The sequence below is a fragment of the Porites lutea genome, chromosome 5 (genome assembly GCF_958299795.1).
Source record: "Porites lutea chromosome 5, jaPorLute2.1, whole genome shotgun sequence".
In the NCBI taxonomy this organism is placed as follows: domain Eukaryota; kingdom Metazoa; phylum Cnidaria; class Anthozoa; order Scleractinia; family Poritidae; genus Porites; species Porites lutea.
Window position 1 is genome coordinate 10720842 of NC_133205.1, and position 24917 is coordinate 10745758.

General features: G+C 39.4%; 2 protein-coding genes across 2 annotated transcripts; both read left to right on the forward strand.

Moving 5' to 3' along the window:
- The first annotated feature begins 278 nt into the window (after positions 1-278).
- Positions 279-8243, forward strand: LOC140936408 (adenylate kinase isoenzyme 6-like). Its single transcript, XM_073385877.1, has 3 exons — positions 279-485; positions 5970-6115; positions 7254-8243. The coding sequence occupies exons 1-3, from the start codon at positions 291-293 to the stop codon at positions 7432-7434; spliced, it is 522 nt and encodes a 173-aa protein (XP_073241978.1). The 5' UTR covers positions 279-290; the 3' UTR covers positions 7435-8243.
- Positions 8244-9361: 1118 nt separating this feature from the next.
- LOC140936409 (uncharacterized) lies at positions 9362-24899 on the forward strand. Its single transcript, XM_073385878.1, has 14 exons — positions 9362-10072; positions 11734-11874; positions 12539-12789; positions 13099-13180; positions 13556-13804; positions 14395-14468; positions 15401-15571; positions 17624-17797; positions 19515-19685; positions 20461-20571; positions 21211-21394; positions 22010-22067; positions 22825-22939; positions 24293-24899. The coding sequence occupies exons 1-14, from the start codon at positions 9920-9922 to the stop codon at positions 24318-24320; spliced, it is 1962 nt and encodes a 653-aa protein (XP_073241979.1). The 5' UTR covers positions 9362-9919; the 3' UTR covers positions 24321-24899.
- The last annotated feature ends 18 nt before the right edge of the window (positions 24900-24917 follow it).

Genomic DNA, 24917 nt, shown 5'->3' on the forward strand with positions numbered 1-24917 from the left:
CATCCCGGTATGATACTCGCACCGGTGCGAGTTATCTCATGTAAAAACCCCCTAAAATATTTCACTTATCCTTTTATCCGCAAAATTATTTTGTCAATTATCCGTATTCCCTTATATTATTTGTCCAGTTTTCTCTTATCCCTTAGACCCCTAAAGGTTCGTCAAAAAAGAACAAAATGCGATTAACGGCATTCCCGTGGCCCGTGATATCTCGCGTATCATTCTCGTACTCGCGAGCCGTCAAAACTCGAAAAGGACTGGGGACGAAGGAAACGAGAAATCCAGCAAACATGGCGTTCAATAATAGAACGCGACCAAATATTTTGGTGACGGGAACTCCTTGCACCGGTAAGTCTGTGTTAGCGAACCAGATAGCAGAAAGAACGGGACTCAATCACATCAATGTTGGCGAACTGGCAAAACAAAACAACTTGTTTGAAGGCTGGGATGAACAGTATAATTGCCACGTGCTCGACGAAGACAGAGTAAGTGGAAATTACTGAAATTAAAAGATCGCGAAGAAGTGTTTGGAATCTTTTTGTACGGGTAAACAGGGATACCTTAAACTTCTTTGCGTGACATTCTTAGGGAGTGTTTATTTCGAAAGCAGTTTATTTCGAACAGGGTCCGACAAAATATTTTTTTGACAAAACGTGTCTCTAGGCAAATGGCATGTAAATAACTACACAGTACTTGCTCAGTATAATGAGCTGCTTGTTCCAAATCACAATGGTATAAGTCTAGCGACTGCACTTAAGCAAAGCTATTTCACGTAATTTGGGAGGTAAAACTAACTTAAACAAAAATACAAACTTTGCTAATCAAGACATGACATTTGATTTACAATGTTCATTAATGCATTTCAGAAATTTTGTGTACAATGTAAGACACTACAAGTCCGTAGAACTTCACGCTTTCTTTTGCAGTTGAAGCTCTACTTGCAGGCCTGCCAACTCTCACGTTCTGCCATGAGTCTCACAATTTTTCTTTTTTTCTCACGACCTCACAAAAACGCTCCCAATGTCACGGTTTTTCTAAAATGAAATGTTACCATGTTGAATAAAATGGAAATTCAATAGGGAACGATAGTGTCTTTTTAAAGCCTTGTTAGCACTTTGTCTAACATTTTGGCCACGATTAGTTTGCTTATTCGGAAGAAATGACCCTTTTGCTATAAGTTTTTTCCTAGTGATGACCACTTCTTGGTCCTTAAAAAAGCAGCATCTTGTTACAACAGGGATCACAAATAAAGCAAGGTAATGTTTAAATAACAGCATCACCCCCATCCCCAAATGAAAAAGGGTTTGTTTGATCTTGATGGGAAAAAAATAGAATCTCCCTACTTTTAGTAAAATATCCAGATTTTTCTTTATATTTAGGGGTTGGAAGGTCTGTACGGTACCATTCAAAAGTAAGTTGACACTTGATTCTTTATTCTCGCGAGAATCGAGGCGAGAATTGAGACTCAATTCTCAATTGTTGCGTCTCAATTCACGATTCTCGATTCCTGTGAGACTCATCAAAGAGGAAAGGCCTTTGTTTATACTTGTACTGGCAACCTCTCTCGTAAGCGACCAGCTCTGGTAACAGCCACCTTTGTGAAACCCCGTTCAAACTGTGACTTAAGCTTTGTAATGAAAAGCTCTCATAAGTGACCACTCCCGTAAGCATCTGTGACCGCACTTTGGGGATTACCCAACTGGATTTTCCTTAGTTTTTAAGCTCTCATAAGGGACTACTCAGAGCTTTATTCATATAAATCACCACTTTAAATGACACTGCACATTTTGCTAATGGTTCGTTGATAAGATCTTGCACACTGCAGTATTTCATTTAGTTCTTTCTGTAGCGACCACGTAGCCTGCATGGCAATGATCACTCACTGAGCCTAACGAAGCCTTAAGTTTATAAATTATCAATGAGTTTCTGAATCTCTAGTGAGTGAGCACCCTCTACTGTTTTACCATGCAGTTGCTTATGAGAGCTCATTCTCTAGTAACGACCACTTTTTCGAATTTCCAAGGTTGTCACTTACGAGACCTTCGACTGTTTTTTATTTTTATTTTTTTATTTACTTATTTATTTTATTTATTTATTTTATTTCATTTGCTATTCCAAAGTACAACAATTACAACAATTACAATTATTATCACAAAGCATACATGCACAAACTTACTACACACCTAAGCACACTTGCAATTCCACAATTCCACACAAGGTAATGCCTACTTTTATTTACAAGTGCTATTCAAAAAAGAAGAAACTAATCATTTTTTCAAAAGAAGAAAAACTACCTAGATTACAAAGTCCATTTGTCCATTAATTTTTGTAAATTCTTATTCTTAGTGAAAATATATTTTTCTATTTCATATTTACAGTTTATTCTAACTATAAAACTGTTTATGGTTGGGAGTAGTTCATTCCTTCTGCAACTCCATAAATATATTTTCCCTATAAGTATAAGATAATTAGGCAAGGGGCATTCAGAAGATAAAAAGCCGATCCAAATTTCCTTTAATGTTAGGTGAACTAGTTGTTTTCGCAACCCAAAATAATATGATTCAACACATTTCCAAAATGAATTCGAATAAGGGCAATCCCAAAAGAAATGTCTAATAGTTTCTGATTCCCTTTTGCAAAAAGAGCACAAGTTGTCTGTCCTGTACCCAATCTTGAACAACTTTGAGTTGGTAAAAAGTATAGAATTAAGTATTTTAAATTGAAAGGCTTTGACATAAGGTTCAAACACGATAGAATGGGGCAAGAGAAATGCCTTTCTGAGATCGTCATTAGATAGATTAAAATCCAACTTCAGTTTTTGTGCATAATTTGGGAGACAAGCCTTCTTTTTGATCAAAAAAGGATAATAATCTTTTGATTTCTTTTTTGCTATGTCGAAAACGCCGCCATTGATTTTAAAGGAAGGTATTGCATTAAAGGTACTCGAATCCGAGCGATTAAGAACTCTTAAGTTGGTTGGTATTGAATGTCTCATACTAGTCCATTCAAGGAAGTTTGTCTTTTTAACATTTTTTGCAATCTGTTCGTAGGATTCCGTATTGCTGAGATCAAAATGTAGGTCTCCTATTTCCCAGATACCAATGCCGTAATATTTCTTGTAGAAAAAGGGCTTGTCGTCTATTCTAAAGTCTCGATTATTCCAAATTACATAATGCCAATCATTATTAAGAGCATTATCTTCTCGGAGTTCCGACCACCATTTAAGTAGTTCTAAATAAAAGGTAGAGGTAATTTGAAGATCCTTAACATTATAATTGCATTTAAAAAGCATTAGACCTCCAGAATCTTTCAAGATGTATTCAAGGTAGTTTTTCCACGCACCTGAGTTGTCACTAAATATTCGTTTAAGCCAGGAAAGACGGAGAGATTTTATCAAACTTTCAATATCCACCATTTTGATGCCTCCTTCTTCATAATTATTTATTGTTGACGCTCTTGTTACTTTATCTTTACCTTTCCATAAAAACTTATATAATATATTTTTTAAATCCTTGACAATGTGTTGCGGAGTAGGTAACAAAGAGGAAGTGTAAACGATCTTAGGTATAAGAAGTGATTTGATTAGAGTAACCTTTCCGTAGACAGAAAGCCCCCTTGAGGACCAGATGTTGATTAGTTTTTTAATATCGACCATTTTCTCTGAGAAATTCTTTGAGTGAGACAACTTTTGGTCATAGGTGAAAAAGACACCAAGGGCTTTTATTGGCTCTGTGGGCCATTTGATTCCTAGAGGTTTATTTTCACTGTTCTTCAGTGTATTTTATATTTTGCTATGAGTTTCACCAGTAGTAACACAGGATTGCTTCTGGGCCTACTTCCATATACTTCATGAAACTGCGCTAAGAATCCATTTTCAGCCAGGAAAACTCCAGTCTGCACGGTATGGCAAGTGCATTGGCCTTTTGTTTAAACTCTGTTTGTGCACACCAAATCTGCAGCATTGCACGTGGCAGCACCGGGCCTGTATAACAAGTGATTTGCACTTGACTTGTAGGGGAGTAACCATGATGTTTTTCCCAAATCTTCCCTAAGCTGTAAGTTTAACACGTTGGTTGGATTAGCAATTGGGTTGTAATCCATTTTGTAGCCTTTCTTTTTACTGAGCTAAATGCTGTAGCATGATGCTTTTACTATGGGAGTCCAGGGGTATGCTTCCCTGGAAAGATCTGATATTTAGGTTCGTCTGAAATAGCTGGAAGTGTTCTAAAACTCGTATCCTTCCTGTAATAAATACTATTTACATATTTTTAGTTATTTTATGGGTTACAGTTTTTATGGGTTATAGTTATAGGTTACAGAATCATTCTCAAATTACAGTTTATACGTGTTGAAAAAAAATAAATAAATAAGTAAAATATTGCATGCATGTGGAGGCTCTGAAACAAATTCTTGACTCGTTATTTGTGACTAGTCACTGTTTTCCCTCTTAGGTTTTAAATATTTTTAACTAAAATGAAACCTCCGGGACACTCGGTCGGTTATCCAAAAAGTAAAATGCATCAAAGGCTTGGCACCATAGCACTGTTGACAGAGGTTTTGCACCTTTTGCTTTGCTCTCTAATTTCCTGTGCTTTGCCTACTCCAAGCACCAGTATTTAAGTCCACCAACCATGACGTGGCTTCTCTGGGGACTGGCTAACAATGATAATAATTATCAGAAAAACCGCAAATGTGCTTATTTGCAGTCGTCACAATGTATTTTCCAGCAGAAATTGGGGGTTGCGTTCTCGTACCTCGAACACAATAATACTAATAATAATAATGATAATAATAATGATGATGATGATGATAATGATAATAATAGTGGTTTATGTAACAGATCCAATTAATCTAACAGATCAAATCAATTGGTTATAGTAAAAGAAAGACTTAAGAGTCTGAAATACAACAGTGATTTTGGGGGAAGGGGGTGGGGGTATGTAGGGGGAGGGGATAGATATGTCCATTATGCAAAAAAGAGGCCATTTTAAATATAGAAGTGTCTCAACACTTTCATCCCTGAATGTAGCAAAAGTTAACCCAGGTTCTCCTGCCCCTCCTGCAGGGGTTTGTCTAGCATGGTAGCATGTCAGTGGCCACTAGCCAGGACTTCTGATATTTTAAGATAATGTGATCTCAGACAAGTTGGTCTCAAATTACATAGATGAAGTTTCCTATGCCAAATTTGCTGTAAGCAGTAGGCACTTTTTGTTGCATTATATGTCCTCCTGGAATGCCACAAGCTTTCCGAATATATTTTACACTCAAAAGGGCTGACTAGCTATATAGTGTGGGACAGTGTGCTGTCCTTCATCCGTGCGTGGGATGCAAGTATAACGCAAATAATCCCCAGCATTGCTGCACTTTTACTTTTTGTATTACTTGAAGCTTACCTTTGGAACTGGTGCCTTAAAATTTAGTGGTGTAGGGTCTAACATAACCCAGGCATAGCAGGGAGGTATCCATAGCAACCCTGCAAGCAGGAAACATGCTGTGCAGCAGCCATTAGCATGCCCTGTCACACTGGAACCTGATCCAGTTGAAAAGACTTACATGACCAGATGCTTACCTACGCGAAGAGACCGGCCCTGTGGAAATGAAAGGGTGGGGCAAAAGGAATCTGCACAAATTTGCAGAAAATGATGTAGAAAAGATTCGCAATGATCCGCAACAAAAGCAAAACAAAGGCAATGATGTAAAAAGTCCTTGAACATAAAGGGGCACCTCTGCAGTACATGTGCCTGAGAGAGTAATTGGCTTGAGTTTAACCTTGCCTAAAATAAATTTAGCCACATGCAACTTAATTAGGAGGAAGTCAGTGTGGTTTCCTATCAAAGAAGACAACCCTTCACTTCTTTTAGAAGATCCCATAAGCAATTTATTGGGGTCAGGAGCCCGTAGCTTTTGAGCATTATTTTTATTGTCTTTAATTTGACTTACATAGATTTCTTAAAATAATATTATTTCAGGTAGTCGATGAACTGGAAGATCAGATGTGTGAAGGTGGAAATGTTGTGGATTATCATGGATGTGATTTTTTCCCAGAGAGATGGTTTGACATAGTATTTGTCCTACGTACAAACAACACAATTCTTTATAAAAGACTTGAACAACGGTAAATATTTATTCAACTTTACACCATATTTCAGACTCCTTTTAGAGGAGTTATCACCTTAATATATTCTATTTCTGATTTCAGTTTTCTTCTTCAACTCTGTACTGCCAATGTACCTGAGCCACCGCACAAGTTGCTTGCATAACACATTCATCCAATATCAATATGATTGACGTCAATCTTATTGATATTTAGTCTCCTTAAAGCTGCTCGGGCTGCAGTCAAGCAACGCTCCCGACTGCTTGACTCTGGCCTGAGCACTAGCGAAGAAGACTAATGGATATCGGGAAACATCTTTAACATTTGGTCAACGCTTACAAGATAAGAAGAATAATCTGGCCAATTTAAGCCTATCAGAAACAGAGAAATGTTTTGAGTCAATAATATATAGTTTAAGCCAGGGCTAAAAGCAAAGCTTTCGTTAATACACTGTATGCCTGTGACTTACTCAAACCAAAAAAACGGAATCACGTGTAATGTTAAACGGCGACAGCAATGACAACGGCAAAAAAAATCAATTGGTCTTAGTAGGCAAAAACAAAACTTTCCACAAGGAACACACTTTTTTGTACACTTCTTTCGGTTAATTTGGACGCCTACAACGAGAAAGTTCGTAGCTGCGCGTTTTATGGAGAAAATGTCGTATGTGCTCACAAACAATTGTGTTCGCACTTCCTGTTAATTTTTTTTCGCTCGTTTTCACCTTCCTGGCCGCTACCATTTCTCATTTTCTCAATTGTCACGTTGTTCTCCCAACGAAGTTCTTGTCCTTTGTTTTTATCTCTCGCTCTAGCTCATTCTCTGATATCCACGTCACTGTAGGCAATTTAAAAAATTAGTAAAAAAAAGGAATCGGCCTTGTTGTTGATGTTTTTTTTTCTCTCTAAAAGTCAAGTGGCTATTTGATTTACCGCCAAAACGCGCAGGTGCTTGAATACCACATTTCTCCGAAACTGACATGTAGGGTTGAAGTACGTACGTGTTTACTTAGGGACGGACGGATGGTCACCTGACTGCCAAATTTTCTTGCATTGATCGATTTCCATTTTCTATAGTATTGGAGTCTCCGCTGCGCGCGTAAGAGCTCCGCTAAAAGTACCTTTATTCTCTTGACCGTTGTACTTTACAAATATTTCAGGGGTTACAGTGGAAAAAAGCTCACTGACAATGTGGAATGTGAAATTATGCAGACAATATTGGAAGAGGCTAGAGAAAGTTACAAAACGGAAATTGTTCATGAATTGCAGAGTGACACCACAGAGGAACTAGAAAATAATTTGGACCAAATAGTAGCGTGGATTCAGAAGTGGTCTGGATAGCAGCACTGGGTGAAGGCACTATAGAACAGTATGGAATTGCACTTTTCCTCAGGGATTTTCTCTTGAAATGCTGGCTGCAAGTTTTATGCCATGCATACTCTTGCTGCATTGGCGTCCTTACATATTGTGGTCAGAACTGTGCTGAATTTGTTTGACAAGTCGAAATCAACCCAATTCAACAGTAAAACTCCACAGAATGTGATCTCTCTAGGAGCAGCTAGACTGAGGAGTAAGGAAAGAAAACAAATGTATCCTTCAAGAGACCTCAGAATTTCAAAATTTTAAAAGTTAATGTTCTGCTTGGACAGAATCCAACATCCCACAAAGACTGTCACATTCTATATGACTCCCTTCAAAAGGTGGTGTATGACTAATATGGGGCGTTTTCTGTGACGCACACTTTGAACTCGCTGTATATATTCCACTGGCTGTCTCATCTTAAACTTTTAGGCTCACAAAGGACCCAAGAGTTTAAAGTTACAATTCTGTAGTGAGTTAATGTTAGGAAAGAAAAGAGAAAACTTTGTCTCCAAAAGGCTAGACCTTACTAAGCCAAGTGGGTCACACCATTATTTGTGCGCCTCGACCGTTCTCGTATCCAATCCTCTGTTAAGCGACTGGGCACGAATCCGTATCGAGAGAGCGTCCTGCGGGCTAAGAGAAGCCCCAATTCTATCATTGGTGCACAATACACACGGAATCAGTGAGTTACGAAAAACTCTCGTTTTCATGGCTAATAATGTTCTTATTCTAAATTGAGGCAAATAAAATACAATTCTATTGGAATAGTAATGTTGTAAGAAAATACTATCCAGGATTCCTACATAGTAAAGTGGCGCCACTTAACTATGTAGGAAATATGAAGGAGACTATTTTTCCCGAAACTTCGTGTGTATATTAAGGACAACAACAATTCACCACATGGTAAGTTTCATAGATTTTTATTTCTAATTTCTAGCAAATTTCCAAACCTAAACTTCGCCCCATATGTTCACTATATTTAATCATATTATATGACACCCGTACGTGACACAAATAGTGAGCCTGGGTTACCTGTGATACTACCAATATGTCAATATGCCACAACCAAGACAGCTGACTTGTTTATGGAACAAAAACGGATTCCCTAAGTATTCGCAGCTTTAGAAAACAATGCTTTTTGTGTTGAAAGGTGTAGTTTTTCGCTTTTGATCGAAGTGTGAAGCCTTTTTCGCTTTTGTTAGGTGAATGGCCGTAATCAGCTTCGTTGGAAAGCGTGTTGTTGTAGTTATGGTGAACGTCGCCAAAAATCGCGGCTGCGCCTTATAGCCGGGTATTTTGGGTTAATTTTTAGTTTTTTAACTTAGAAAAATCGCGTTGAAAAGTTTGGGGTGCGTCTTATAACAGAGTGCGTCTTATAACCCAAAAAATACAGTATGTGAAAAGGAACCTCGATATATCGAGCCTCTATAAAACGATTAGTCCTTGGTATAACGAACGATTTTGTTTACTCTAGTAATAGTAAAGTATATGAAAAAGAACCACGATATAACGAAACCTCGTTATAGCGAACAAATTTTGCCAGTCCTTTGGCCCTTCATTATATCGAGGTTCTACAGAAATTACAAAATGTGATTCATTGCTTGCGTGTAAAAGCCATCTTAGGCACGCGGAGTTTCATGTTTAAAAAATGTACACTAAGATAACATTCGTCAAAACAAAAAATCTCAAGCTGTTAAGAAAAAGGAAATTTCCATTTGAAAGCTTTAATGGTTATTCATAAGGATTTTCAAAGATAGGGTGGACGGCGCTGAATGCGATTCAGTTTTTCTCCTGACTAATATCAAGTCACTCAATCTTAAACTTAGTAAAGCTTTATAACCCAAAAAATGAAGCTGATAGCGGTCTTTAAAAAAATTGTGGTTCTCTCCAGAAATGCTGCGCTTAAATCCACAGATCAGTCGTCAAAGGTTTTTCGTGCGAACAAATATTATACCATCTAGAAAACTTTGAGATCTCTGTGAGACATTTTTCTTGCTAGAGTAAAGAACATCATAAAGCGAAAAAAGTTGGCGAGTTTAACAGATAATGCATTTGTCTACACCCCACTAAATTATCATTAATTTTCCATTCGCGCAGCAGATTCCATACTCTCAGCCTATCAAAGCTAAGAAGAAGTGAGAACTGTTTATTATGATAAGATCAAATTTACGTTAGCACTAGACAGTTCATTTCTTATTAATTCATTTTCTAGCTTAAAGAGATCACAGCAGAATGCAAACGTTACCTAGTCACCTTACTGATTACGTAACTGAAGCCGACCATAAAAACGAAATCTCTTTTTTTTTTCTTTTTGCCGGGAGCATTGTTTTTTTGTAATTAAGTTTGGGAACACGTATTCCGGACATCTTAATAACCTTTTCACTGACAGTTTGTAATCAAATCTTGAAGAGGGTCTGTTAGGACTAAAATCAAAATCAAACTTGCACCCAGACTGGTTCTGACAATGGATTTCGAAACATCCACTCAAGACTTAGTTCTTCAAAGACAGCCATCTATTGTGGACGATACATTAATGTCTTCCTTTAACAGCACTTTTACTCTACAAGAACATTGTGCGGAGATTATACGCTACAATAATAAGGAGTTTTACGAGCAGGTATGTAATTACAGTTCACGTTTTCTCGAAATTGCGTGTAGTATTTACTGGCACCGCTCGGCTAATAATGCCTGATAGGCAGGGTTTTCTTAAAAACTTGATTATACCACAAAAGCCAACACTAACGGTTTTAAATTTCTCGCATAGGCCTCTAACAATTTTATCTACGGTATTACTGAGTTTTATAATTGGTTTTAATTATATTTAGTCAAAATTTAAAAAGGAACCATGTCTTTATTTACTAAAACTGCTTTGTGCGATTTTGGATTTTGGTTCCTTTCGCGTTAATATTTTAACACAAACTGGCTATTACTGAAATTATTAGCTTACGTAAAAAAAACTCTAGAATGACTTAATATGAACTACCATCGTTTCGAAATCAACACTATTTCTATCAATATTCTGTTTCGCCCTTAGCAAAGGACGTGGTTTCCTGACATCGTGATTAATTTCGATCAACTTTATTACTCTAAAGTAAACATCATTAACGAGTACCCTTTCTTACGCAGAACGCATTACAATAATTTTCACTCGTGCCAACCTCATCAGTTAAAACTCAGTTTGGAACTCTGTATTGTGATTTTTGATAGTCCAATTCCTCGATTGCACGTTTTACATGTAAACACTCCAAATATAAGCTTTAACTGACCCGGAAAAGGAAAAGGCAATCCTCTGATTTTTCTTCACATTTACTTCATGATTGGAGGTTTCTCGTCTTTTTGGCACGTAAGGTTGATATGAAAAAGTAATGAGTAAAACAGTCGATATGCCTAGAATCTGCAGTTTCATTTCACCATGAAAATTAGGTCTCTGCTCAAGTAGTCCTTTTACCTTTTTTATCAGTTCATATATATGGTAATTTAGCTTTCATTTCTTGCGCAGTTAGATAATCACCTAATATTTGCTCGTGTGCAAAGTGTCTTTTCATTTCTGCACAATAACCCTAGGTGCGCTATGTAAATAAGTCAAGTTAGTATATGTAGTTATTTTAAAAACAACAGACATTCACATACATCACTCAACCGCATAGCTAAGAGCAGGTGTTTATGAATCAAAGCAAAAAGCTTATTTGATCGACCCTCGTGAATTTTGAAAATTAGGTCCCTCAAAATAGAATGTTTAAAATAGGGGAAATCACAAAATATTACGTTTGCAAATCACAAAGCAATATCATGAATTACTCTGTAAACGCGAAATTGTGCACAGGAGCGTACCAAGACAGGTTACCAAGACAGAGCTGGTAGGGAAAGTCAAGGGGCTTAGCTCACTCTCCGTCCCCCCCTCCCCCACCCCTCCTTCCACCGCCAAAAACACACACTTCTTTCTTTTGTATGACTTATGACGCAAATGAGTTTTCAAATGTCAACAGAACTGTGGTATGATATCCTAAAACTCTGTCACAGTCTGCACCTGACTCGACTCATTTCGCCATCTGGAAAATCGATCTTTCTTTATAAATTATTTCAGACGAGTTACAACCCTCCCCTCCGCCACTTCCATAAGCGCTTAGTACTTCCCTAGATCCCCACTCTTCTTTCTCTTCTTTTAATTCTCATTTTTAATTCTCATTTTTCCCGTATGATTTGATGATTAGTTTGCAATAACACTATTATCCGTGTAAATTATGCTACTTGCTGTTGCCGTTGTTTATTGTTGCAAAGGTCAAAAAAGAAATGGGAGAAAAAGGTATCGATAGGCATCAAGCCATGGACACAGTTCGCCTCCAAAGATTGATAGACGTTTGTGACACAAAGGAAAACACCGCGTTTTTTCTGCTACAGGAATGGAATTACGAGCCACAGGTGAGAACACCATTCCAGTGAAAGGAAAAGCTGCGATAATTCCACGAGCGGATCCGGCCATACCGCTTGCCACCGTTTTACGGAAATCGGTCAAATTTTTCGTAATAAATATATTTTTAGTAAAAAACTTTAAACTTTCCAAGTTGATATCTGGAAAATGGTCTGAACAGTCAGTAAATATCCTGTCTGAATGACTCAGAGACCCAGGAAAGGGGACTTTGGGGAGTTAAAATCCCAAAAATTTCCCAGGGGAGTATGCCCCCAGACCTCTCTAGAGGTAGTAAATCGGTCAGTGTTTATTCTAGATCCGCGCCCGAATTCGTAAAATACTACTGGAAAAACTGAAAGTTCTTTTCTTTGATTGACGTTAAGTTATATAATTTAAGAGCAAAAATGATTTCAGTCGCAGCTACTCACGGATTTTGCTTACCCGTTTTGCTAACCCGTCTTCTGACCCACCTAATTTTGATCTGTTCGCTGATCAATACGAACGGAAAACAAATCTGATTGGACATCGTCAAACAAGTAAATGTTCCTACTGTAACTTAGGCACCAAATCCCGTAAATATAATTAATGTCGTGCGTTTAATGTACCGATCGTCGTTATGAGTCTCACTAGAAATTGCCATTTATTAACTACTCATTGAAACCAACTCTATCCTAGATTTGCAGATTTCTGAAGCTTTTGTGTGACGAAGGTGTTAATTTGGAGAATGTTGAAGATATTCTTCACAACCGTCCATTGCACATAGCTGCCACAAAGAATTTCGTCAAAGTTGCCCAGTTCTTGATAAACAACTATCCCGGCATGCTCCTGACTACTAACGCCCAGGGTGAACTTCCGGTTGAGACTGCAATCAAAACTGGCCAGGACGATGTAGCTGCAGTACTTATCAGGAGAATGGATCACAGAAGGTTAGGCTGGATACAGGGAACCCAGGGACCTAGGATCTCATAAATATGAGCAAGTGCACTTTAATATATAAGACAAGAGAGCTCATTATCTCTTGATTATCCCAGCAGGTTTACTATCGTTAGCCGAAAATCACTTTAAGGATGAACCATGTTTTATTAATATTTGATGAAATTTTTCCCAAATTTTGTTTCGTCTTTTACAAGCCGAGTTTTTTTATTCGGTCAGTCAAAAAGAATTTTGTACTAAAATCATCAAGATTTACGGTAATGAATATATGTTATACTTTACTATTCTTTTCTTTTTTCTAGAGTTGTACGGTTGTTTAGAGCCAACCAGCAAAAGAAAGCCTCGCTTAGTTTGGTAAAAATTACAGAGGAATTCAAAATGCAGGTGAAGACAGGAAAAGTATAAATTAAATTACAGGCGTTGAAATTCATTCTTTATATCCGAAACCCTAGCCTGCGAAATCCTGAGAAGTGACTTCAAACTCTTTCTCCTTTTTTCTCGCCCCCCTCCCCCCCCCCCCAAAAAAAAAAACCGGAAAAAAGAAGTCAGCTTGCTCGAAGGGTAGAAATCCCGCTTTGTTCAACCGACAACACTAAACAACACTTAAGTTTCTTTAGAAAGTCTCTTGCAGACTTTGTTCTAAATAAATTGAAATACCCATGGTAGGAGACCAATACAGGGATGTAATATTAAGAAATATGATAACAACTAACTAATTCTGCCTCAAGTTACTTACATTTCTCATTTAACTGTTTACAGAAAACCATTGTGGCCATACTTGATTGCCTTATATCTCCTCGCTGGCCCCACCCGCCATGTCTAGCGAGTGACACTGTTCCGTGTCTTTCATGGAGGAACTTACAGGACACACCCACTCACTTTCACGTGACCTATGACATCTTGGAAAGTGATGTAAACGGAAGATGCCCGGATGAACCTGGATATGAATACACACCTAGGTCTTGTTACTATAATTTGGCTAAATATTGCAACCGGACACTCAACAAGGTAACCGTACTAACTACCCTTGGGTGCAAGTCATAGGTGTGATGGGTGGAAAAAACTCAATGGGTGCATTGTTTTTCTTGTATGATCTGACTTTGAGTTTCCCATATCTAGTCCCCAATCGTCTCCCTAATGCACACAACAGAGGCCTTGGCGAGGGGAGGGCTGCCAGCGTGCCACTAGGGAGAGCTGTAAGAGATTGGGAACCTATCGGTCCAATAACTACTCCATGAATTATTTCATGGCATTCTTTAGTGGTCCATAGAAAGTTGGATTAAAATTTGAAAGCGCCAAATCGACGTTTTCCGAATTCATTTGATAGTGTTGAAATAGAAGACATCTGCACGCAGGCCATGTTGTTTGCGGAAAACGTTCTAAAGTTATTGATAATGATTTGCTTCTATTAATCAAAGATTACATTGTGTACCAGCAAGCGTACTTTTAAAGTAGCTTTTTTAACCGAGTCTTGGGAGAATTCCCATGATACATGTAATGCCGACTTTAATCGAAAACAGGCTCCTGTCAAAAAACAAAGACCCCACTACTGATCAGTCTTTTAAAAGTACATTTTTGGCATTTTGTTTATCTTGCAGGAAATATTAAACCACGCTGTCATAAAAATGCTGACAGCAAGGAAATGGGAGAAGTATGCTCTCTTCTGGTTCAGGTCTGGGATTCTTTTTAGATAAATTTGTGCAGTGTTCCCCCCCGCCCCGACCCCTTAGGTGGCGGGGACTCCCGTATAACTGACTGTATTGGGTAAGCTCGTCTGAAAATTAGGGTTAAACCCCAAAAGGATACCAGTCTCGGCTTGGCTTAGGCTTTATTGGACACCTAAAGGAGACCATACTTCAACACAGTATGACGGAGTTTCCTTTTGTTTTAGGAGATACTTCCGCACAACCCTATGCGATACCTTTGTTTGAGAAAATGTCGATGATCGGCCAGCCTTGAACACCCTAAGTGAGACGAGATTTTGCTTTTTCTATCCCTAAGGGACACTACGAGCATCCCCTTCACTTTTAAATGCCCCCCCCCCCCCCCGAAGTTTTTTTCCTATCATCGACTGTTGATATATTGCCTTGGACTGGCATTGCCTATGTCAAGCTCTCAGATGGTAGGCCTAGGGAGGTCGCGAAAGCAAGCCAATCTAAACAAGACGCACGTGATCAGGGGTAGAAGGAGTGGTGGTAGGAGAAAAAGCTCATTGGTTTTCACGATCACTGCACATTACTACTGATCTTGGAGCCTGGAACAGGCAAGCTTGCGAATACGCCGAGGAGAGACGGCTGTATTCACAGGCTAAGAAGACTGGCAAGAAGACAATCCTGAAATCTTGAAGCAATAGGCCCTTTCCAGCTAAACAGTCACATGGTACAAAAACACCTTGCTGGAATGCAAACAGCGCAGTAAGGCCTTGGAATGAAAGTTCAACTAGTAACGCTTTTGTTTTTCCTACTTCACTGCGCAAATTAATTCGCCCTTTTCCTCTTCGCTTCACGGTTCTGTCACTCTCCACCTCCCCTTATACGTTTGTCATTATCTCTAGGTTAGTCACTAAGTTACGCATGTTCATAATTATGTATTATCTTTCTTCAGATTTCGAACATTAAACTATTTGGTTTTCCTTTTGGCTCTTGTCACATCTTTTTTGCTGGCTGCAAGATCATATGACCAGGTGGATTATAGGACGCCAATTTTCGCTCTTGACATTTTCTGCATCTTGATGACGATATGGTTTTTATGTGATGAGATTGCTGAGCTTAAGAGGTGGATTTTTCATAAACTAAGCCTTTACTGCTACAGTCGAACCTCGATATATATCGAGGTTCTTCTTCATATATTTTACTGTTACTGGGGTAAAGAAAATCGTTCGTTATACCGAGGACTTCGTTTCACTTATAGAGGTTCGTTATATCGAGGTTCCACTGTATTATTTCAAAAGTTTAAGAAAGTGGCCCAGGATCCCAGGCAATTCTGATTAGAACTACAAAAGAATATACGCTTTCCCTGTTTTTTTTGTGGCATACATTTTGAATTTTAAATACAGTCAAATCCCGTTAATACGGATACTGAGGGGGCATAGGAAGTGTCAGTATGAACGGGGTGTGCGTATTAAGTGGGTTGAATTTAGAGAAAATGTAAGGGCTTTCTTTCCCCAGGTACAAAGCAAACTGTCCGTAAAAATGAGGTATCCGTCCGTAAAGCGGGGTTTGTAGGCGAACTCATGTTGCGAGGTCTTTAACAAAGATACTTCCTGGGATCTCGGACGGCCGGAAGGCTAGAGAATTCAAATTGTCGCGAGATCCGATAACTCTTCACGTTCCAAAGGTTTCCTACTTCCACTTCTCGCAACAACCGAATCCTTGCGGCAATTTTGAAATTAAAAATTAAAAATGGCCGCAAAATAAAACAGATTGAGCGCTGTTTCGCAGAGTACACATCGATAAACTTATTTGTTTTCAATTGTTTCTTAATACTGATAAAGATGTGAGGCCCCCTTGTGTGGTGTAACTCACTTTCAGTACTGTCAGTCCTTTGCTTCTGGCCTTCTAGTTATCAATAGAGAACTTTAGATTATTAAGGTGATGTTACATGGGACGAGTCGCAACGACGATTTAATTTTAGCGCAACACAGCGTTGCAATGTTGGAACAATGTTGCAAGCATTTAAAACAATGTTGCAACGCTGTGTTGTGCTAAAAATCGTCGTTGCGAATCGCCTCGTGTAACATCACGAGTACGACTACGAGTACGAGATTTTATCAATACAGTAAAAACCCGCAACTAAGAACCTACATTTTTAGGAGTTAGCCTAAACAGGTTCTTATATAAATGGTAGTTAACAGAATTTTAGGCTATTTAGGTTCTTAAAATGGGTTCTTAATCCTCGAGAAAAAAAAACAATTAAAACACAGCTGCAAACAAGTTGGTCATTAGCTTATACTTTGATTTTCTTCAGCCCCACCCCACCCTGCACCCCCCAAAAAACATATCTTGCACTCATTTTTCCTTAAAAAACATTTTTACAACAATGGCAATCTGCTTTTTTTGCTTCAAATATGATTCTTGCAATGCAGCTGTAATGTACTAGTATGATTTTAGAAAATAAGAACCTGTTTTAAAATACTTAGGCTAAATAGGTTCTTGTTTATAGAAGGTATAAATGACCAATTTTAGGCTAACAGGTTCTTAATTTTTAGGTTCTTAGTTGCGGGTTTTACTGTACTAAGTAGTGCTCACGCGTGGACCAGCATCATTTTGGCGGGAAAATGTAGTAGCCGTCGTCATTCTGCTACGAGTTTTAGCGAGAATGTCGAAGTAGCGGAAACAAGTTATCAAATGTTAGTAGTTTTATCATTTTGCGATCGGGAGAGGGTATGACCTCCTTCAGTAAAGGAAACAGTGCTAACTTTTCTAGTGAAAAATGGTAAAATGAAGCTTTCTGGGGAGTCTATATTTTGAGAATATGCGCGCGAAAAAACTTTAAGTCAAATCTCGTACTTGTAGTCGTCCTTTTCCTTGAATCTAAAGGTCTCTATTCTCTTGTGTACTCTCGGGAGAGAAAGTTCAAGGATGCACATGCCCAAGATTTAAAACTAATCACTGTTAAGGCCTGTTACCTAATCATGTTAACCTAATCGTCCGTCTCTAAAACGGGCGGCCATGCACAAGCGTGAGGGAAAGAGAGAGTGGAATACGTAAGAGTACGTCATAAGTAAGATAAGGAACATGTCCTACTATTGTTTTAACGTGCACCAGGAATAATTTTCCAAAGCAGTTCCAGACAAGTACTTTAACTGAGTGCATTCATATTTAACAGGGAACCGAGCACCTACATCCAAGATGTCTTCAACTACCTGGATCTATCAGGATATGCGTTGATTATTTCTGTGTATGTGTTCCGATTTCTTGAAAGTGAACTACAGTGGGTCGCAGCTTCCTTAGCAACCTGCATAAATATGATTGGAGTGTTCAAATATTCCATTGGATCTCGGTGGGTACTACAAACAATTATATGTATGTATGCTGTATGCTGACGTCCAAGCTCACTATTCACATGTTAACTCATATTATCATTCGAAGCAAATTTTTCTTTCTTTTCATTGGCTGAAAGCCCACCACGTGACCTGCAAATAACTGCCTGCAAATAATGGTCTGCTCATGCGCAATGCCGTCCAACTGTGTTTGGCTGCAAGTAATATTCTGGACATGAGTAAAGGAAACCGTGCTTTTCTCCTTCTTGCGATCGCTCTTTCGTGAAAATGGCAGATCGCTTCGCTTCCCGAGGATATTCATTAAAACAACAAACTCGGTGATCGAATGATAAAACAATGATTGAACTTGGTTATCGCAGAATATCGTGATTTGTCATTGTCTCGCAGATCAACGTCAATTATTCGCCTCAGCCTTCGACTTCGGCAAATAATTGATCTGCTCGCCACAGACAAATCACGATATTTTGCTCAACCTCGTCCAATAATTGTTAATTAATCGTAAAGAGGGCGCGTCGATCTGTTGTCCTCTCATCCATGACTCCTTCCGTCCTTTCTTCTCTCCTTCTTTAACGAACTGAAAAGTGAAGTAAAAAGGGAATTTCTTATTGCTAGTGGTAAGGTAGGCTCAGTTTCTATCCTAAGGTAGGCTCAGTTTCTAGCCTCTGCACATGAGACACCCACAGCGGGAGATTTAAAAAGCCTTCCTTTAAGGAGGATTTCGACCACTTTTCATTAGCTTGTCACACCATGATGTAATCCATATTTGCAATTTCAAGTTTAATAGGTTTCGGCATTTATTGTAAAAAGAAAACAAGTTCCTTTTTTGAGGAACGAACACAGAAATTCCATGGTGATGACGCGTCACTACTAAGATCTGGTTAGTGCATCTGATTGTATAAAGCAAATTTTCAACCAATCAGAAGCACTACCAAGATCTGAGTAGTTATGTCATTTTGCTGGGAAATCAGTGGTGGCGTCGTGAAATGTCGGCTATTCTCTCAAGCTACAGGGAAATGAACCTAGAATCTCATCGTTGTCAAAGTACGTGGAAGATCCTCTCCATCACTCCAAATAACCAAATTGAAGCTTTGATCATTTTGATGCTAATAAAAGATGTTGACAACGGCGGAATGCTGGCGACGTTTGGTCTTCTTTATCCAGTGGAACCTCCATGTGCGACCGCCTCTCGTAAGCGACCACCTGTCCAAAACTCCAAAAATTTCCCGGTCAAAGCCTTACGGTTGGAAACTCTCGTAAACGACCACCTCCTATAAGTTACTGCGATCACGTTTCGGGGCTGATGGTTTAATAATTTTCCATTGCTTTTAACCTCTTATAAGTAACCACTTGTCGCATTGTCTGATCTTTAGGCTCTCTGTATGTACTATGCCACATAGAAGTACACATATTGAAACTTAGAAATTGCTCTTCTCGGAAGAGATCCTCCTGTGGTGCGGTTCTCGTAAACGACCTCCTACCGTAAGCGACCACTAAGTCTTCGCATTTTGGGTGGTCGCTTATGGGAGGTTCGATTGTTTGGATAATTAAGGTTGAGGGTTAGGGTAAAATACGGTAAAATTCGCCATATCTGAAATTTGTCCTTCTAACCGATACGATCAGTAAACCGGTCCCTTCCCACCCCCCTTACCCCTTCCCCACACCCAAGTACTGAAGCAACGCGCTTTACAGGTAGTTCTTTAATGTTATTCTTTGCAGGGACGCTGGCATGTATATAAAAAGTCTTGGAAAAATCATTTCTCAGGACATTCCGCGATTTCTGTCTGTGTTTTGCATAGTTTTGTTCACTTTTTCGGTGTCATTCGTCTTGGCTATCAGAGTACATACTCACAAACCACTGAATTTTAACCAACGCTTACTCCCAAACAAGTGAGTAGTACTAGACGTAAATTAGGCTGACAGGTCTCTCGTAGCCCACTTATATTAGTGTATTGTTGTTATTAGAGAGCGAAAGTTAAATTAACAACGATGTCTGCGTTGGACCACAAACACAAACAAAAAGCATTTATGTTTGACTAATGACCAAAACATTAGCTCTGCAATGCACCCTTATTGAGGGGGGTCAATAGGCGAACGGATCAGGGGAATTTTGAAAATATTTTTGCCCGTATTTTGGATTCAAAGCAAGATTTTAACGGATTTCCGGCTCCTGCAATTGCAGCGGATTGCGGATTCATTCATTTTTTGGGCCCTGATATTGAACATTGCGTGTAATTAAAATATTTTTGCCTGGATTTCGGATTCAGGGCGAAATTTTAAAGGCGGATTTGTATACTCCTATTCACCGCCCCCCCCCCCCCCCCCCCACGCTCCCCCTTATTCCGTGACATTGTTTTGCTGTTCTTTGAAAACAGACCAGGACTCAAGGTTTTATAGAGAGTGTCACGACTATATTTCCTTTTTATCTGTGGCACCGTTTCTTGAAAAACGATCTCTCTTTTTTATTCGAGCTTATTACCTCCCACAAGCACAATTATTTCTTGATTTAGTTCCATGACATCTCATGTTAGTTTGACGTCCTTAATTTAAAAAGCATGCTCAGGAGCGACATTTCGTGCACCAGTAACCTAGGATGTGCTGTGGGCTAGCTGAGTTTATGGCATTGCTTCATATTATAACCGTTTGACAACAACCTTTTTTGCAGCACGCTCAGGAGCGACAGCTCCTGCGGTGGTAAAGTAGAGTGTGTTATTTTAGCCGGGATCATGACATGGCTACAAGGATCGTCCGTTGTGAGCAACTTGTCCGATGTAGGGTGAGTTAATTTTGCTTAGAATCCTCCGGGAAGTATCCGAGGGCGTAGCTTTACACAAAATGAAGTACATTCAGGGCATGGCACATGTTGTGTACATATACACTTTAGTTTTCTATTCAGTAGGACGCACAAAAAAGACGAGGAGATTGGAGCTACAATGATGGCTGTCGGCCTCAAAAGTTACGTTCACATTTCACCGGAATGTATTTTTATGTCGTGTCAGCTGTCGCTAGCTACTCCACAATTCGAGTGAAAATAAAGTTTATGTTGTTGTTGTTGTTGTTTTTCTCCCAGCTGAGTAACCACGCATCCATGCATCCGCGCCATTGCCGTAAAAAAAACTTTGACGGTTATAGTGTTCACATTTAGCCCAAACATTTAGCTATTTAATTTTTGACCAAACCGGCTAAAAATTTGACTTGGTTTTAGCGTTCGAATTTTTGAACGGCTAGGCGTTCAAATTTTCGCACAGTTAGCTTGGTTCCATGTGAACAAAACACCTAAACGAACGAATTTTCGACTGGTGGAAACTTCGTCCGCTACTGCACGTGTGAACGTAGCCAACACACTTGAAACCATCACCTCCGGTGTTTTCAAATACAAAGCTTTTCCAGTTTTTCGATTTTCCTTACTTTCTAGGTGGCTTGGCGCTTTACTAATCATAGTCTATATGATTAGTGTGTCTGTTATTCTGTTAAACATTCTGATCGCACAGCTGTCGTTAACGTACGAGCTTGTTCAAGAGGAGTCCCTACTGAGTTTCACCGCACTGAGGATGCAAGCAGTGGCGATCGTTGAGTGGCACAGCAGGTTCAAGTACTGGGTGAGGAATAGCTTCTAAACCTTTCAGGACAAGTTCCAGCTGCATTACCTTACAGCTGCATCGGATTTGCCAGGAAATATTTTCCAATCTAGCCTGAAAAACAGGCGTTATTTTTTCGCCTTTTTCCAGGGCGAGCAAAGGCAAGCGCGAGACACGCGCAGAAGGCTTCTTACTCCGTCGCGCGTGTCCCGCGCTCCACGCACACTTCGTGCTTTGCTCACTCAAAAAACGCAGAAAAAATAGCGCCTTTTCTGAAGGCTATTTCCAATCTTGTTTTAAACTTAACCCGCAATGATTTCGCCTATGAATGTATCCCATTCGTCTCTGAGGATGCGCAATCACCTGTTACACTGCATAACGGTAACGAAGACTGTATGGAATGTTACCAACTCACGCCGTAAACTCACCATTTTCACATAGACCAGAATGCACCTTGTTTACCCCCAATTTCTCTCGGGACTAACTGTAATACCCAGGAGAAATTGGAAACAATGTTTATGCAAAATTTGGACGGGGGGGGGGGGTGCATTATGGTCTATGTGAAAATTAATGCCATCATTTGGCAGTCAGATTTCCTTGGAAATACTGACTTAGTTAGCGATGTATTTGTTTCAGAATCTCCGGAAGAAATACTATATTCCTGGAGAATTAAAGACCCGAGAGGAAGTGGAAGGTAAAGACATCGGGGCGATTTAAACGAAGACTAACTTAAGCCGCAGCGGTTTAGCAAATCTTCGGACATCCAGATCTCGTCCTTAGTGGGTTATTTTAAGAAGATAAATGCTTGTGTATTTTACGCCTTATACCTCGAAATTACTTTTCACCATAAAAAGCGTTAAGAGAAAAACGTTAGATAAACTGAAAATGACTTAGAACGCGGTTTTGTTAAACACTACCCAGACCCTGTTCAAATAACTGGCCCATAGAGTTTAGCCTGTTTCAGGCTCCAAGATAGTAAGGAATTTAAGCAAAGTCGTTTTTGAGCGACGCATGTCAACCGGAAGTGGACTTTTTGCATTCTTGGGCAGTGTTTTTTCCCAGCTTTTTGGCAAATCGTCTTATATAAGTAAAAACACTTAACACTACAAATTTGGTTGCGTCAAGACATATTAAAAAGGAAAAGGCTTTACTTCCAGTTGACGTGCTTTGCTCCAAAACGTCTTTACTGAGCTCCCTATTAATGTGAAGAGATCGCAAAAACTGATGTGAAAAACGTGAGGGGCTTGCGAAGGGAGAAGAAGGTGAAGGCTCTCTGCTTTTTTTTCCCACCACCGCCCCTTTCCCCAGATCACGCGCGTCTTATTTTCTCTTGACTTGTTGTTGCGACGTCCCTACTATCACGGCCCATTCATTTTGAAAAAAATTATGCACCTTTTTTGTTTTGTTTTTTGGTATTTCAGCCCTTGAAGTTTGGTATGTTTTATTTGCAGAACTGATGACTGATTGCATAGCCTGTGCTGTTGGGATCCCGTCTTTAACGAATCGTATAAAGCGTATTCAACAAAGAGTCGTCAGTAAGCTGAAGACAAACTTCAATCGACACCGGTAAGGCTTCCCATGATGCTACGGTTTTTGCTTGAAGAATAGTTTCCATACCGAATAGTCTTGATCGTTCGAGTCGTCCTAAAATATGTCCGGTCGCTTTATTTCACGACGCCCGATGCAGGACGATCGCATTCGTCTGGACAGAACTAAGGTCTCCCCGGAGAAATTACAGCCCATCGTATCGGGACCCATCACACATTCTCTGACGATCGGTGCGATCGGGATCTATCCCGGCGTTCATCATTTTCCGCACAATTCAACAGGAGGCAGCGTAGCCAAGTGGCCAGCGCGTCGGACTCGCAATTCTAGTCCCGCTGTGGCCACTTGCTGGATTTGTTAACTGTCGTCCGGAGTTCAGGTTCTCGGCCACGCTTGTAACCAACCAAGTGGCATGGGTGCCTCCGGCCAGTTGGGGTTTTTAATCCTGTTATGTTATATTTGAAATATTTGTTTCAAACTATTTGAGTGGATTGCCTGTAAACTAGCTGGGTAACCTAAGTACACTTTGCACTATAAAAACAAATGCTTAACCTTTGAGCTTTTAATACACTCTGATAAGCAATATGTTTTATGTTTTTTTTAAATAATCTTTTATATTACGTCATTTTGCGAAAACGCGATTAGCGATACAACCACCAGGAGCGGATATTAATATTCAACCGGACCTATGCGCAATAAAAAATATCTGGTTTGGTTTTGATGATAGTTTGCAGAAAAATAAAAGATAAAATCAACAGTACGTTCTAGCGCCTCACAGAATACTGCACAAGTTTGAACGAACTTTGACAGCAGGCTCCGGTTGATTGGAGCAATTAGTCTCTACCTGGGAAGAGAATGACAGATTTTGGGATGCAAAATTCTAGACTTTTCCAAAACGATAACTTCTTTTGGCAGACATTAGGTTATCAAGAAAGTAATACATTAAAACCTTGAGAAACGCAGGAGCCAAGTTTTTCCCAAGATGCTCAGCAAACGTCCAGTAACCAAAGTGCAACGCAGACGTAAGTTCCCAGTCTCCGATTGAATGCTTTGGTCCTAGACGAGGTCAACTAAGAATTGGACTGCCGGGAACAAAGCATCAACCAGTAATTTTGCATTTGTTACACGTTTAGTAAAAAAATCCTGACTTTTCCCCCATTTTCTCAGTATTTTTAATGGTCCGCAAAACTGGCCCGCAAATTTCAAGACTATCTTTCAAGATTTCAAGACTCTGTACGAACCCTAGACTGGGGATTTGTCCGGTTGAGAGCGCAGTATTCAACTCTTGAACAAGCGAGGCTAAGTGTTAAATCACGATCAATTCTAGGTCCAAAAGTACTAAGATGAGTTTGTTTTTTGTATACTTTGCTGTAGGAAAGTTGATGAAACGGGCTTACCATGAGGCAGACCAGGAGCCAAGGGGACACAGACAGCCCAAGCTCAAGACAGCATTTTGGTGTTTTTTAATTTAAAGGTTGTAACGTCGGTCAACGTTTTTATAAAAACAAGTACATGATTGTTCATATGCGTTATTGATCAACTTTGAAGTCAAGATCACTGAATATTGGCCAAAAAACAATGCAGGAGATATCAAGACAGGCCCATCCTGCCCATTCAGGTAGCCCATCAGAGACTGATTTATATATATAAAGTACTACAGTTCAATAAAGTTTTTTTCCTTTCGTTTTATTACGCTGTCTTGAGTGTACTCGTGCACAACCAGTGAGGTAATGTGATAACCGCAAAGAAAAACGAAGTCGCACCCATTTCATTTGGTAATACATTAGAACGCGAAACAAAATACGTCAGTAGAGGAAGAAGAAGAAAGGTCAAGAAAAAAGTTTATTTATACGCCTTCGTAAGTGGTAATCAAATAAGAACTTTAAATATGTCAGATAGAGCTCGGAAAACGCATGGACTGACTAACACAGAACAGAAGTTATCTTCAAAACTGATCAAAAGTAAAGTTCAAAACAACGCTCACCCGCCTGTTCTTCTG

What these genes read in the sequence shown, in the direction of transcription:
- LOC140936408 (XM_073385877.1), top strand. Translation starts at nt 291, where the DNA reads ATGGCGTTCAATAATAGAACGCGACCAAATATTTTGGTGACGGGAACT. An exon ending in ACGTGCTCGACGAAGACAGA is followed by an intron (nt 486 to 5,969) that starts GTAAGTGGAAAT and finishes ATATTATTTCAG; the next exon opens with GTAGTCGATGAACTGGAAGA. An exon ending in TATAAAAGACTTGAACAACG is followed by an intron (nt 6,116 to 7,253) that starts GTAAATATTTAT and finishes CAAATATTTCAG; the next exon opens with GGGTTACAGTGGAAAAAAGC.
- LOC140936409 (XM_073385878.1), top strand. Translation starts at nt 9,920, where the DNA reads ATGGATTTCGAAACATCCACTCAAGACTTAGTTCTTCAAAGACAGCCA. An exon ending in CAACGCTTACTCCCAAACAA is followed by an intron (nt 19,686 to 20,460) that starts GTGAGTAGTACT and finishes CCTTTTTTGCAG; the next exon opens with CACGCTCAGGAGCGACAGCT. An exon ending in ACAAACTTCAATCGACACCG is followed by an intron (nt 22,940 to 24,292) that starts GTAAGGCTTCCC and finishes ACTTTGCTGTAG; the next exon opens with GAAAGTTGATGAAACGGGCT.